Source organism: Balaenoptera borealis (assembly GCF_965194805.1).
Source record: "Balaenoptera borealis genome assembly, chromosome: 13".
Lineage (NCBI taxonomy): Eukaryota > Metazoa > Chordata > Mammalia > Artiodactyla > Balaenopteridae > Balaenoptera > Balaenoptera borealis.
In genome coordinates, this window is record NC_138870.1 from 43774453 (window position 1) to 43790387 (window position 15935).

A 15935-nucleotide genomic window follows, 5' to 3' on the forward strand; every position below is an offset into this window, starting at 1 on the left:
TTATCCTGTATGGGACTGTCTGTGCTTCCTGGACTTGATTAACTATTTCCTTTCCCATATTAGGGAAGTTTTCAACTATAATCTCTTCAAATATTTTCTCAGTCCCTTTCGTTTTCTCTTCTTCTTCTGGGACCCCTATAAGTCGAATGTTGGTGCGTTTAATATTGTCCCAGAGGTCTCTGAGACTGTCCTCAATTCTTTTCACTCTTTTTTCTTTATTCTGCTCTGCAGTAGTTATTTCTACTATTTTATCTTCCAGGTCACTTATCCGTTCTTCTGCCTCAGTTATTGTGCTATTGATCCCTTCTAGAGAATTTTTAATTTCATTTATTGTGTTGTTCATGATTGTTTCTTTGCTCTTTAGTTCTTCTAGGTCCTTGTTAAACGTTTCTCGTATTTTCTCCATTCTATTTCCAGATTTTGGATCACCTTTACCATCATTATTCTGAATTCTTTTTCAGGGAGACTGCCTATTTCCTCTTCATTTGTTAGGTCTGGTGGGTTTTTACCTTGCTCCTTCATCTGCTGTGTGTTTCTCTGTCTTCTCATTTTGCTTAACTTACTGTGTTTGGGGTCTCCTCTTCGCAGGCTGCACGTTCGTAGTTCCCCTTGTTTTTGGTGTCTGCCCGCAGTTGCTAAGGTTGGTTCAGTGGGTTGTGTAGGCTTCCTGGTGGAGGGGACTAGTGCATGTGTTCTGGTCGATGAGGCTGGATCTTGTCTTTCTGGTGGGCAGGTCCACGTCTGATGGTGTGTTTTGGGGTGTCTGTGACCTTATTATGATTTTAGGCAGCCTCTCTGCTAATGGTGGGGTTGTGTTGCTGTCTTGCTAGTTATTTGGCATAGGGTGTCCAGCACTGTAGCTTGCTGGTCGTTGAGTGAAGCTGGGTCTTGGCGTTGAGATGGAGGTCTCTGGGAGATTTTTGCCTTTTGATATTACGTGGAGCTGGGAGGCCTCTGGTGGACCAATGTCCTGAACTTGGCTCTCCCACCTCAGAGGCACAGCCCTGACGCCTGGCCGGAGCACCGAGAGCCTGGCATCCACACGGCTCAGAATAAAAGGGAGAAAAAAAAGAAAGAAAGAAAGAAAAAGATAAAATAAAATAAAGAGTTATTAAGATAAAAAACAAAAAATAATTATTAAAAAATTTTTTTAAGTAATTAAAAAAAAGAAAGAAAAAGAACAACCAAACCAAAAAACAAATTCACCAATGATAACAAGCACTGAAAACTATACTAAAAACAAAAAACAAAAAACAAAAATGGACAGACAGAACCCTAGGACAAATGGTAAAAGCAAAGCTATACAGACAAAATCACACACAGAAGCATACGCATACACACTCACAAAAAGAGAAAAAGGGAAAAAATATATATATATTGTTGCTCCCAAAGTCCACCTCCTCAATTTGGGATGATTCGTTGTCTATTCAGGTATTCCACAGATGCAGCGTACATCAAGTTGTTTGTGGAGCTTTAATCCGCTGCTCCTGAGGCTGCTGGGAGAAATTTCCCTTTCTCTTCTTTGTTCGCACAGCTCCTGGGGTTCAGCTTTGGATTTGGCCCCTCCTCTGCGTGTAGGTCGCCTGAGGGCGTCTTTTCTTCTCTCAGACAGGACGGGGTTAGAGGAGCAGCTGATTCGGGGGCTCTGGCTCACCCAGGCCGGGGGGAGGGAGGGGTACGGACGCGGGGCGAGCCTGCGGTGGCAGAGGCCGGCGTGACGTTGCAGCAGCCTGAGGCGCGCCGTGCGTTCTCCCGGGGAAGTTGTCCCTGGATCACGGGACCCTGGCAGTGGCGGGCTGCACAGGCTCCTGGGAGGGGAGGTGTGGAGAGTGACCTGTGCTTGCTCACAGGCCTCCCGGTAGCGGCAGCAGCAGCCTTAGCGTCTCATGCCCGTCTCTGGGGTCCGCGCTGATAGCCGCGGCTCGTGCCTGTCTCTGAAGCTCCTTTAGGCAGTGCTCTTAATCCCCTCTCCTCGCTCACCAGGAAACAGAGAGGCAAGAAAAAGTCTCTTGCCTCTTCGGCAGCTCTGGACTTTTTCCCGGACTCCCTCACGGCTAGCTGTGGCACACTAGCCCCCTGCAGGCTGTGTTCACGCCGCCAACCCCAGTCCTCTCCATGGGATCCGACCTCCGAAGCCCGAGCCTCAGCTCCCAGCCCCCGCCTGGCCCCGGCGGGTGAACAGACAAGCCTCTCGGGCTGGTGAGTGCTGGTCGGCACTGATCCTCCGTGCGGGAATCTCTCCACTTTGCCCTCCGCACCCCTATTGCTGCGCTCTCCTCCGTGGCTCCGAAGCTTCCCCCCCGCCCACCCCCCGTCTCCACCAGTGAAGGGGCTTCCTAGTGTGTGGAAACTTTTCCTCCTTCACAGCTCCCTCCCAGAGGTGCAGGTCCCATCCCTATTCTTTTGTCTCTGTTTTTTCTTTTTTCTTTTGCCCTACCCAGGTACGTGGGGAGTTTCTTGCCTTTTGGGAGGTCTGAGGTCTTCTGCCAGCGTTCAGTAGGTGTTCTGTAGGAGTTGTTCCACATGTAGATGTATTTCTGATGTATTTGGTGGGGGGGGGAAGGTGATCTCCACGTCTTACTCTTCTGCCATCTTGAAGCTCCTCCTCGCTGCGTTGGGTCTTCATTGCTGGGCGCGGGCTTTCTCTAGTTGCGGCGAGCAGGGGCTACTCTCCGTGTGGTACACAGGCTTCTCATTGGGGTGGCTTCTCTTGTTGCGGAGCACGGGCCCTAGGCGCACAGGCTTCAGTAGTTGTGACACACAGGTTTAGTTGCTCCACGGCATGTGGAATCTTCCCAGACCAGGGCTTGAACCCGTGTCCCCTGCATTGGCAGGCGGATTCTTAACCACTGTGCCACCGGGGAAGTCCCTAAATAGACTTAATTTTTTAAGAGCAAGTTCTAGAATCACAGCAGAATTGAGCCGAAAGTACAGAGAATTCCCACACACCCACTGCGCACACACTCACAGCCTCCGCCACTATCAACATCCCTCATCAGAGTGGCATGTTTGTTGCAGTCAATGACACATCATTATTACCCAAAGTCCAGAGTTTACATTAGGGTTCACTCTTGGCATTGTACATTCTGTGGATTTTGACAAATGTATAATGACATATCTGCTACTATAGTATCCTACAGAATAGTTTCCCTGCCCTAAAAATCCTCTGTGCTCTTCATATTTATCCCTCCCCATCACCCCAACCCCTGGCAACCACTGATCTTTTTACTCCGCAGTTTTGCCTTTTCCACAATGTCATATAGTTGTGATGAAAGAGTATGTAGCCTTTTCAGATTGGCTTCATTCTCTTCATAATACACACTTAAAGGTCTTCGATGTCTTTCCATGGCTTGATAGCTCATTTCTTTTTAGCACTGAGTAATAGTCCATTGTCTAGATGTACTACAGTACATCCATTCACCTACTGCAGGACATCTTTGTTGTTTCCAAGTTTGGAATTGATTTTTTTATACCTAAATGTAGGACTTTTTGGCTTCCCCTATTTTCATTTTGTTGATTTCCTCCTATTGTTATTACCTATTGAGATCTTTTTGAATTTTAATTCTGTGATGCTATATCCTTAGAAGGCATGCTTATTAAAATCAGAGATGAAACAAAGTTGGTGGGAATGGCTGTATCAGTTGAGTATACTGGGAGGCAGTTCAGGAGTGAAGCATGCTGGGACTGGGAAGCAACATGGTGGCCAGTGGGACAGGTCTGGTCTGCTCTGGTTTGGATGCGAGACGAGGCTGGGGGAAGCCAGGGAATGGTCAGGATAGTGGGATATTACCAGGGATAATGTAGCTTCCGTCATAATTCCAAGAGGCTCTGATTTTTAGAGCAAGAATGTGATGAGCAGGTTTAAGGAGCAAGATACTTAGGCTTGGGGAAGCTGTTGAGAGCTGAACGGTGTATCCGGTCCTCCTTGCTATGTAGAGTGAATTTCATAGGAAGAGCCTAAGAAATAGAAACTAAGCAAGGAAACTACCACATCAGATGCCAAACTTGGTTGTCAGCACAATTTAACCCAAGACCCACATGCCGATTTGAGCCCAATTTTAGTAATGATTGACTGAAAAATCAGGGTGTGGTTGGGTCTCAATGAATAGGACCAACCTCAGGGATCTGAAGTGGGCAAAGGAGAAATAATTTGGGCTTTGGCAGTGTCTGTGGCCCTGTCATGGCTATATTTAACTGAATACTTGGCTACTTCCCTTAGGAATCTTTTTTCTTCTCCCCTCAGCTGCAGGTGTACTCTCCCAGAGAATCCAAACAATCACACCTTACAGTACTGGAAGGACCACAACATCGTGACAACAGAAGTCCACTGGGCCAACCTGACTGTTAGTGTAAGTCTGGGTGCTGCCAGGAGGCTCAGTCTTGTGACCACCAGGTTTAAGGGGACCTTCTAGGTAGAAGTGGGGTAGCCCTTCAGCAAGCTCTGGCATTTACAAAAATAAAGCTTTTTTTAAACTATTCTTACTGACTTTCCTTTCCCCTTCAAAATTCTCTCTGCATAAAGGGAAAGGAGGACTACCTCTCTCTTCTCTCCCACACGATCCCACCCAGTGACCCTGCACTCAGGATGTGGGCAGATGAAATCAGAGAGGGTAGGGGGGGCACATCCAGGTTTTGTGGGGCTCGAAGAACATTCAAGTTTGGAAGTCCTCTGTAATAAAAATAATACAGATTGTTAGGGCCCTCCTAGAACCTCGTGTTTTCTTGAGACAGTTTGGTTTCCTTTACAAAAGTGTTTTAGTTAGGACTTTAAGTAGTCACCCTACCTGCAAGCAAGAGCCCCACAACTACACGAAGGGCAAGTAGATGCTGCAGGCAGCCTGAGCTTCCCAGCAACCGTGGGATGACAGTGCTGGTGGACTCAGCAGCTGTTTCTTCCCTCGTGCCTGCCTTTCATCACCCAGAATGCCTGTTCCTTCAGGAGTGCCAGGAGATGCATGGAGAGTTCACGGGCTCTGCGTGCGGCCACCATGGACCCTATACTCCCGATGTGCTCTTTTGGTCCTGCATTCTCTTCTTCACCACCTTCATCCTCTCCAGCACCTTGAAGACATTTAAGACAAGCCGCTATTTCCCAACCAGAGTAGGTAGCACGCTCTTGCATTTCTTTTGTGTTAGACTTCTAATATAACAGAGCCTGTTCTCAGCCTCCATGGTGCTTGTGAGTAGATTGGCAGGCGCCAAGCTCCAAATGACCTGATTTTGGAGGCCGTGGCCTTCTCTTCTTCCTGCGTCCAGCAGCCTCTTTCATAGATGTGTGGTGTGGGATGAGGGGTTAATACTTAAGAGGTTTTGATTGAAAAGTGTCAGGTGAGTTTAAGGTGGTAATCGTGTTCTCTAAGAGTGATTAAGTCTCATTTCCAGCGTGCTGGGGCACATAGCGAGCAGTAGCTGGAGCTGGCTCCTGAAGATAGTAAATTGGGGTGATTGCTTGGGATGTGTAGGGGACCCCAGAGTTTCCTCCCTGGGATGGCTCTGGCAATAGCTTATGAAATCACTGACTTGGTCTGCATGACGGTTTGAAGCCTCAACCGTCTCTCCCTGACGCAGATGGCATTATTTGTATCGTGACTGGTTTTGGCAGGGTGGAATTAGAGGCCAAGCGTAGAGTGGCTAAAGGGGTCTTTGCTTTGAGGAGGAGAATAATCAGGAGGAAATGGCAGTTTTTCTGCGTGTGCGAGTCTTCAGTCGGGCGCCTTTGCAGAGCAGGATGTGTGAATGGGTGAGGGCTCAGCAGCTGAGGCATTTACTGTGCACACGTTCACGACGAAAACACAGTCTCAGACATCAGTCAACCTACCCAGTGGTTAAGGGAGGCACATATGGAATCAGTTCTGGGGCGTGTTTCCGGTCTGGACCAATTGTGAACAAGTGGCAGCTGTGTACTGACTACTTGCTCAGGCCCGGGTCGAGTGCTATGGGAGATGCAGAAGAAGTTTAAAATATGACCTCTGTAACATACACACTACTATGTACAAAATAGATAAAACAACAAAGACCTACTGTAGAGCCCAGGGAACTCTGCTCAATATCTTATAATAACCTATAACGGAAAAGGATCTGAAAAAGAATATATGTGTGTGTGTGTGTGTGTGTGTGTGTGTGTGTGTATATATGGAACTGAATCACTTTGCTGTACACCTGAAACATTGTAAATCAACTATCCTTCAATAAAAAAATAATAATAAAACAAACTGTAAAACATGTTAATTGTATCTCAATAAAGCTATTATATGATTTTATAAAATATATGGTCCCTGCCATCAGATAGGAAGGGGAAACCCATGAAGCAACCATGCCCATAGGAGACAGTAGTAAATAGTTAGATGCCATAAGGGCCATAGGAGTTCAGAGGAGAGAAGGGCGCTGGGCCCCAGGCTGGTCAGGATGGGCTTCATGGTGGGGCAGCTACATTTTCAGAGAAGAATTTATGTAACATTCATAGGAGAACTAACAAAACCAGGGAAAGGGAGCTGGAAACGTCAGGTTTCAAAGGAAAGCAAAGTCAGATGAAGGTGTCAGTGATGTTACAGGGGGCTAAGATATATTTGGTTCTGTCTCGTTGGAAGTTCAGATTAAGGTGGGCACTGGGCATTTGAGGGGCATTGTATTTTATTAAAGCTACACTAAACTATAGAGTGGGAGAGTCAGTCCCCTAAGGGGCACAATGGTGATAAGTGCTATGGAGAAAAATAAAGTAGGAAAGGAGTTCAGGAAGTGCTGGGATGGAGGGTGGTGACCAATTTTAAGGAGGAGCATCAGAGAAGATCTGATGGGGAAGGTGATATTTGAGTGAACGTAAGGGAGGGAGCTACCCACAGGGTTACCTGGAGGGAAAGCAGTTGAGGCAGAGGGATGAGCAAGTATAAAGGCCCTGAGGTGGGAGTGAGTCTGGCATGAGTAAGGAACAGCAAGGAGGTCTGTGTGGCTGGAGCAGAGTGAGTGAGCCAGGGAGCATTGGGAGCTGGGTCAGAGCAGTAAAGATGCCAGTGCGTGCAGGCCTCACGGGCCAAGAAGGGCTCTGGGTTTTTTAACTCAGTGAAATGAGGAGCCATTTCAGGGTTTGGGTAGAGGAGTGATGTGATCTGACCTGTGTTTTAAATGATCACTCCAGCGGCTTTATTTTTTTTAATTAATTAATTTTAAAATATTTATTTATTTATTTATTTTTGGCTGCGTTGGGTCTTCATTGCTGCACGTGGGCTTTCTCTAGTTGCGGAGAGCGGGGGCTACTCTTCGTTGCGGTGGGCGGGCTCTAGGCGTGCAGGCTTCAGTAGTTGTGGCCCACAGGCTCAGTAGTTGTGGCTCGTGGGCTCCAGAGTGCAGGCTCAGTAGTTGTGGTGCACAGGCTTAGTTGCCCCATAGCATGTGGGATCTTCCCGGACCAGGGCTTGAACCCGTGTCCCCTGCATTGGCAGGCAGATTCGTAACCACTGCGCCACCAGGGAAGTCCCTCCTGCAGCTTTAAATAAGGACAGAGGCAGGGTTAGGAGTCTGCTGCGGCTACAGAGACAAGAGTTGCTGGTGCCTTTGATCTGGGTGGGAGCCATGGGGGTGGTGAGAAGGGCTCAGATTCTGGGCATGAGCTGAAGGCAGAGCCAACAGGACTTGCAGATGGACTCGATGTTGGGTCTGAGAGAGAAGAGGAGTAGTGCTGCTGAGAGGTTCTTGGCTGGCACAGCTGGACCTTGCTGGTCCCAGGAAATCTTATCCCAAGTTCTCAGAACTGTTCTCTAAATGCTTGGCCTAGATGCTCTAAACAGAACTCCTCAGAGTTTGGAGTGGGTTCTGGTAGAGTTTGTCAGAGGATTCATTCTCTCCCATCCTATCCACACTTAAAGGGGGATGAATTTGGGCATGTTAACAGTGTCCTGTTGTTTAAAAATGCTTGTATTAATTGAACCATAAAATTAAAGCATTCTTCTGAGGATGTTTAAGCCTTTTAACACCTGAGTCTTTTCTATCGTATTTAACCTACTGAAACACATCTCCAATCCTTTCTTGTGCCAGGTCCGCTCCATGGTGAGTGACTTTGCTGTTTTCCTCACTATCTTCACAATGGTGATTGTTGATTTTTTGATTGGAATCCCATCACCAAAGCTTCAGGTTCCCAGTGTGTTCAAGGTAAACAGATCTCAGGGTACTTGATGCCCTTACGTAGTTTCATAGAATCTGGTCCCAAGTTATTTCAAAGGCCTTTCCCCATCCTGATCATGAATTTTTTAGTCCTCTAAATCTGAACGTTGCTCCTCATGCCTCACCATTCAGAAAAGCAAACTCTTCAGGCTTGGCTGAGTTCAAGTCAGAAAAGTCAGAAAATCTAACGTTTAATGAGTGAAAAGTATTATTTATTTTCATTAGTGCTACTTATTGTTTTTAATATGTGAAGATTTAAAACAATGGAATATGCATATTTACGTAAATATATACCAGAGACTGTGGAAATATGAGTCTCTGGAACAAGTCTGGTTAACAGCACTTCATTGAGCATCAGCCGTATAAGGGTATCAGGAAGGATGAAAAGACTCTTTGTAGGCCTTGGTCCCGCCCTTCAAGAATCTTGCCCTGTGAGGAGGTGAGCTGGCCCAGGAGCTTCATTCTCAGTCTAGGGCTCCCACCAGAGTAATCGTGACACCTCTTCAACCCTAATTCATTGTTTGTATATCTCTCTATAATCTATACTGTTTATCCAAAAACCAATGCAAAAAAGTAAAACAAATGATCAAAACATGGGGACTCCAAATCTATTTCAGTTTGGGGGCACTAACTGAGGAAACCGAGAAGATGGAAGAGCTGAGCTCAGTTCCGTAGGTCCCCACAGGGTGGAGAGGAGAGAAAACCCAGGGACCAGAGAGGAGCCAGGAGAGGAGAGAATGGGGGAGGCTGGGGAGGAGGAGGGAGCCGGAACGTAGGCCGTTATCTTGTAAACACCCGGCACAGTCGGCCTTCGTCTTCCCTTTCTCTCTCTCTCTCTCTGAAGTAGGCCTGGTTAAAAATACCTTTTTCCATATTGCTTGAAAATTTTAAATTTTATTTTGTTCAATTCACTGAAATGCCACCAGTTAGAAATTGATGGATTAAAAAACACCCTCTTTAAAAATATATACGTCCTAGAATATGTCATTCTCACCTTTGTGTGAATGAGTGCAGTCAGCTTTTTCTCTAATACCTGGCTAAGGTCGACCCTGCGGGAGGAATGGATTTTGTGCAAAAATAACTAATCTGGGAGCATTAAGCAATCCCTGGAAATGTTCCCTGATGGGTAGGCTTAAGATAGTCAGAAGGCACTGAATTTCTGGGACATCTGGGAAGAAGGCCTCTGGGAGGTAGGAGAGACGAGAGGGGAAATGGGAGAATGTCAAAGAAAGTGTTGCTCATTGGCAGGCCTCACTTTCAGGAAGCAGAGAAGAAATTTTCTTCCTTCTCCTCTTCCCTGTTACACCACATGGCCCCCAGTGACCAAGACCCAATCTAAAGGCTAGTACTATTACTGATGGGGTAATGTCAGTCAGGGTTTAATAAGTTTTTGTGTTGACCTAACAATTTAACTACCACTTAGAACATTGTTACTAAGGAAACACAGATTCTGTAAACTTTCAGAACCTAAGCTATTCATAATTTGAGACTTGGTGACATTACTGAAGAGTCTTTGAATCCTAGAGTCATAACCAATATGGAACCAAATACTTTGGATGTGATAGTCTTTGCTTTGTTCATTGAGTTTTGGTGAATTCTGGGCCAATTTGTACCCCTGGCCTTTTATCCTCCATCACTACTCGCCAAACAAAGTGAACTTTTCTTCCTCAGAGTACCTTAGCATTTTTTTGAGATCTAGGAGAGTTTAGGAATTTTACAAACACCCAAATAAGGTTTATGAACAGTGGTCTTACAGGGACATCCGAGAGAGTCCTAGATCACACAAGTTCCCAAGTTCAGCAGTCTTGGGCTCCTTTCTCAAATCTTCAGTGCCTGGACCCCTGTTTCACTGCTGATGGGAGGAGGTCCTTGGACCAATCCCCTGAAATTCCATGTAACTGGCTCTACGTTGCCTTTATTTGTTCTGTAGACGTACATTATACGGCTTCTGGAGGGGAGCAGTGAGGAGGATAATCAAAGTTATTTATATTTGTCTTTGGAAGTCGTTAAATTCTTTTTTGACAACAGATTTTGTTGTTAATTATATTTTACTTGGGCTAATGTTGAGATAAAGTCACTTTTTCTGTACACAGGGGTTTGGAGAGTAGGGGAAGGAAGTGAAGTAGTAATGAATATTCTATAAGAAGTTGACAGTTGAGGACTGACTCTTTCAAAAACGGATTTGGAACAAGGCCATAGATTTCCTGTATGTCATGCTTTTTTTTTTTTTTTTTTTTTTTAAAGGATTCTCATTCAGGAATAAAAAGAAATGTGGTTGTTGTGATTCAGTTTGATCTGTTTTGCCCTAATGACTGTAGTTAACTTAGAATACAAAAATCTTGTTTTTTTCCCTTTAGCCAACACGGGATGATCGAGGGTGGATTATTAGTCCCATTGGCCCCAATCCCTGGTGGACTGTGGTAGCTGCAGTTATCCCAGCTCTTCTCTGCACTATCTTGATATTCATGGACCAGCAGATCACAGCTGTCATCATTAACAGGAAGGAACACAAACTCAAGGTAACAAGAAGTTCTGACCTAGAAGGACTAATAATGGCAGCCTCTTATTTTTTTTTAAATTTAGGGTAAGCCTGTTTAGGTCAGGAACTGTAGAACCTGGATAAAATCAATCGTGGAAGGAGCTCATATGGGGTTTCCAGGGGTTTCCAATCCCTCCATTAATGACAAAGATTGGTTTGGAGATGAAACTAGGGTAGAGCATGATTGTATGCTGTGAAGGAAGCTTGGAGTCCATTACTCTTCTCTCAAACCTGTGAGGGAGGTTGGTGGGCAGAATTCCTGGTGGTCCCCATGTAGCCACATGGTCTGGGTCGGGCTTACGTTCCTGATGTTCAGGTCAGGGCTTGGGCCACTGTTTCCTAGAAACAGGTATTCTGTCATTGATGTCCATTATCGAGGTTTCCAGACTGAACCTTGAGCCCAAGGATTCTAGGAGGTAGGCTTGGTGCCAGTACATTTATTAGTGAGAGGCTTCATGCCTCGTCTCTATTCCTTTCTTCCCTAGAGTAGGCAACATCCAGACTTGGCAAGGAATGGGGAGTGTTTGTAGGAACCTGTTTATCTCCAACTCCTGTAGGGTCTACCCTCTAGAATGGTCAAGATGTGGCTTGGTCTCTGCTTACTCTGCCAAGAAAGGATGAATCTTTGAATATGTGAGACTCAGGGTGAGATCTGGGGACACTTGAATAAAAATTGGATATTGGCATGTGTAAGACCAGCTAAGGTTTCTCTTTCTTCTCTGTTCCCTCCAAACCAGGAGGGACTGGAAGAATCTGCTGGAATCTCTGGACCCCTTCCTTCTTATCCATACACTCCTTCCTGCTTTGGGCCTGAGACTCTTAGCTCACTGTCCTATGTCCCACTACAGCCAGCCCACTGATGGTGACGGAGACTCTGTTTCCCCACAGAAAGGATGTGGCTACCACCTGGACCTGCTGATGGTGGCCATCATGCTGGGTGTCTGCTCCATCATGGGCCTGCCCTGGTTTGTGGCTGCAACTGTCCTGTCCATCACACATGTGAACAGCCTCAAACTGGAATCTGAGTGCTCTGCCCCTGGAGAACAGCCCAAATTCTTGGGTATCCGAGAACAGAGAGTAACAGGCCTTATGATCTTTGTGCTGATGGGCTGCTCAGTCTTCATGACAGCTATATTAAAGGTAACCGTTCATTCATTCATTAGGTAAATATTGAGTGCCTGATTGGTGCCAGGAATCCTGTTAGGTGCTGGGAATACAGCACTATGGCAAACAGATACACATACAAATACCTGCCCTGAAGGAATTTATTCTAGTGGGATAAGACAGATAAGATGTAGTTAAGAAAGCAAACACGGTAATTACAGAATATGATATGTGATAAAAGGAAATATATAGTGCTCTGTGGTACTATAGAGAACTAAGGGGAGGTGTTTTAGTTACTGTGGTCAGAGAAGGCCTCTCTAAGGAGATGGTATTTAAGATGAGATGGAGCCAGCCATGCCATGGATGGTGGGAAAGGGCATGGGGGAAGAGAGAAAAGCAGTCTAGACAGGCCCTGAGGTGGGAAATAGTGATATGTGTTCTAGGAGATACCAGGGCTCAAGGGTGTTGAGTTAAGGCAAGAGCATTGAGATGAGATTGAAGAGTGGGCAGGGGCAGATCATGCAGGGCCTCGCTGACACTGGTAAAGGTAACCTTTGAAGGGTTTTAACAGGAGAGGGACTTGATCCATTTAGTATTTTAAAAAGATCTCTCTGGCTGATATCTAGAGAATAAGTTTTTAGGGTTGAGGAAAAATAGAGGCAGAGAGACCGGTGAGTCTATTACAGGTGAGAGAGGATGGTGGCTTGAATGAGGAAGTTGGTAGTAGGGATGCATAGATATCTTAGAGGAGATCCAGAGGTCTTGCTGGTCGACTGGGTATGGAAGGGGGTGAGGAAAATGGAAAAATCAAAATGCCTGCTGGGTTTCTGACTTGACCATCTGTGTGGAGAGTGGTGGCATTTAAGAGGGAGAAGACTGTATGAAGGAGGAAGTGATTTTGTAAGGGGTGGGCAGTGGTCAGATTTGAGTGAGATGTCGGGGAGGCATCTGAGGGAAGAGGCTAGAGGAGGTTTCTGGACTAAAAATATAAATGTGGGAGTCAACAGCACATTGGTGGTATTGAAAGCCAAAGGAGTGGATGAGGGAGAAAGGTAGATATAAAAGAGGAGGACTAGAGAGAAGAGCAGAGTCTAAGGAGAGCCGATATTTAATTTTATTTATTTATTTATTTAGTTTTGGCTGTGTTGGGTCTTCGTTTCTGTGCAAGGGCTTTCTCTAGTTGCGGCAAGCGGGGCCACTCTTCATCGCGGTGCGCGGGCCTCTCACTATCGTGGCGAGAGCCGATATTTAGAAGTTGGGTAGAGGAGGAGGTAGCAACAGAGACTCAGAGGAGCTGCCAGCGGCGGAGGGGGGACACCAGGAGGCCGTGATGTCAGGGAAGCCAAGCAAGGGGAGTGATTGGTCAGAAACTGTCTGGAAAGATGAAGACTAAATCAAGGCCATTGGGTTTGGCAACATGGAGGCCTAACGGGACTTGACAAGAGCAGATTCATTGGAACAATAGAGCAGAAGCCGAATGACAGGGGCCGAAGAGTAAATAGGTGGTGAGGAAGTAAAGGGCATGTGCATGTGGGCAGACAACTCTTTCAAGAGGTTTTTTTCTGTGAAGTGGAACAGAAAAATGGGCAGTGGCTGGTGTGACATGTGGGTGAAAAGAGGATTTTTGGACAGATGGAGCCACCTTGAAAATGAGAAAAAAAATTTTTTTGGTGGGTGTAAGACCTGCATCTGGGAAAAATGGAATAAAAAGGAAAGCTCTATCTGCAAGGCCCAACCATTCTGGAGCACTTACTTATCTCCTTTGCCTCCTTCTCCCTCTTTTTGATGAACTGTCAACCACCTCAGCCTGCACTGCAAATGCTATTTAAGGGTGAGAAGTGGGAGAGGTGGGAAAGGATTCTGAACCATCTTCCTGTCCTCTTACCTTCCACTTAATCTTGCCACCCCTCCTCATGGCCCTGCCTGCTTCTACCCTCTGTCCCCAGCCCTAGGTGCCTCTGGTCTAGGTGCCATCTGGAGGAGCCCAAAGGTCGCTGCTCCTCTGGGAATGTAACCATGAAGGCCTGGTGGTGGGCACTGCCTGGCCTTCCTGTAACTGTCTCAGGGGGATTCTTTTAGGAAACCATTCAATAGTTCTTCCAACCAGGTTAGCACCAAATTGAGATGTCTACTCACTCTAGAGCTGGAGCAACGTAAAATCCAATGGGGATTTTCTAGTTCAAAGAAGGATTATGTTTGGGAATGTTCTTTAGCCTCAGAATAAAAGCAAGTCGAGTTTAGTCTTTGCAACAAGACTTTCCTTGCCTTGATTCCATAGGCCTCATTACTCTGCCTCATAAAGTTGCTCTGAAAATTACCTAGATTGATATAATGTGGTAAGTGTGTATGTATATTCAAGTGCAGTAGAGTAATGTTGATATTTCTCCCCAAATTATTCCTTCTCTGATAAGATAACCTCCCTACTCCTGCCCTCAAGTCTCTGGTTAGTAAAAAAGCAAACGTTATTAGTCTGTATTAAAATACACCAAATCCCTGAGGAGATGATTCTGCGACTAGAAAAGATTTAAAAGGTTTCAGTTCTGTAAAAGAGATGTGTGTGTGTGTGTGTGTGTGTGTGTTTGTGTGTGTGTGTGTGTGTGTGTGTGCCCATTTCCCTGGAGGAGGAAGAGCTAGATGGGGAGAAGATGTGAGACCTATGATTTAACCAGGACCAGATTACACTTACGTGTAATCGTTTCATTTCAGAACAAAATGATTTTTATCATTGTCAGCTTCTGTTTTTGCTTCTACTTCTAAATCATGTAAAGGCAGCAGAAACGAATGCAGCATCTATGCAGTGATTTTGTGACTTTGCTTCTTTCTTGGAGATTTGGAAGTTTATATAATCTTGAGTGTGCTATGATACCAAATTTAATTTCTGCCCTTTCTGCCCTTTCGTCTTCAGTTTATCCCGATGCCGGTACTCTATGGAGTTTTCCTCTACATGGGAGTGTCTTCACTACAGGGAATTCAGGTATTTCATGGTTCAGCCAGGCAATGTCTTCTCTTGGTGAGCTCACCTGTCCTGACCAGGGAAAGACAGCCTCCCTAGGGGAACACAAACCAGTTCTTGAGAAACCATTTCCTAGTCTTGCTGCTTCAGCTATTTTAGACATTTCTTTGGACATTGGGCAAAATAGGGTCATGTTGGCATGAGTGCACAGAGACTTTCAGGGTGGCCTGACTCAATGTCATGGTTCCAGTCATTCGTCAGTTATTCAACAGACGATTATCAGGCACGTATTAAACACATTTTGTCAGATGCTGGTAAACTTAGATCTGAAAGGTTGGTCAAGAACTAAACTGGCTTCCACACATGGACAACACTAGGTTTAGTGCCAGGCTAAAGTGTGAGGCGGGGGGGCGGGTTTAACTGGGGGTACATTGGTGAAGAGATTGGGGAGTCGTGGGAGCTGCTCCAGGTAAGCAGGTATTACTTCCTGTCACACTCTGCCTTTTCCCATCTATCAACTCATTCCTCTGAGTCCTTTGAACAGAGAGAATCAGGAGCTAACTTGGGTACCCAGATAATTTGATAATTTAGCCACTTCTTATACTGGTGGCTCGTTCCTCTTTGTTATTTTACAATGTCTAGTGGTCACTCTTTTTTTTTTTTTAATCATTCCCACTCTCTCTTTTTTTTTAAAAATATTTATTTATTTATTTATTTGGTTGCACTGAGTCTTAGTTGTGGCAGGCAGGCTCCTTAGCTGTGGTTCGCTGGCCCCTTAGTTGCGGCAAGCAATCTCTTAGTTGCGACATGCAACCTCTTAGTTGCAGCATGCATGTGGGCTCTAGTTCCCTGACCAGGGATTGAACCCAGGCCCCCTGCATTGGGAGTGTGGAGTTTTATCCACTGCGCCACCAGGGAAGCCCTAGTGGTCACTCTTATACACTGAGTTCTAATGTGACTTTGGGCAGGTTATTTATTTATTTAAAATTAATTTTTATTGGAGTAGAGTTGCTTTACAATGTTGTGTTTGTTTCTGCTGTACAGCAAAGTGAATCAGCTATATGTATACATATATCCACTCTTTTTTAGATTTCCTTCCCATTTAGGTCACCACAGATCACTGAGTAGAGTTCCCTGTGCTCTACAGTAGGTTCTCATTAGTTATCTATTTTATACATAGTAGTG

General features: G+C 45.6%; 1 protein-coding gene across 3 annotated transcripts in view; it reads left to right on the forward strand.

Moving 5' to 3' along the window:
- SLC4A8 (solute carrier family 4 member 8) overlaps positions 1-15935 on the forward strand; it is an 88379-nt gene that overhangs the window by 56787 nt on the left and 15657 nt on the right. For all 3 annotated transcript variants that reach the window (XM_082352349.1, XM_082352350.1, XM_082352351.1), the window contains exons 15-20: positions 4244-4349; positions 4940-5101; positions 8029-8142; positions 10512-10673; positions 11582-11833; positions 14703-14771. In XM_082352349.1, the coding sequence (XP_082208475.1) occupies positions 4244-4349; positions 4940-5101; positions 8029-8142; positions 10512-10673; positions 11582-11833; positions 14703-14771 (865 nt within the window). The remainder of the gene's footprint in view (positions 1-4243; positions 4350-4939; positions 5102-8028; positions 8143-10511; positions 10674-11581; positions 11834-14702; positions 14772-15935) is intronic.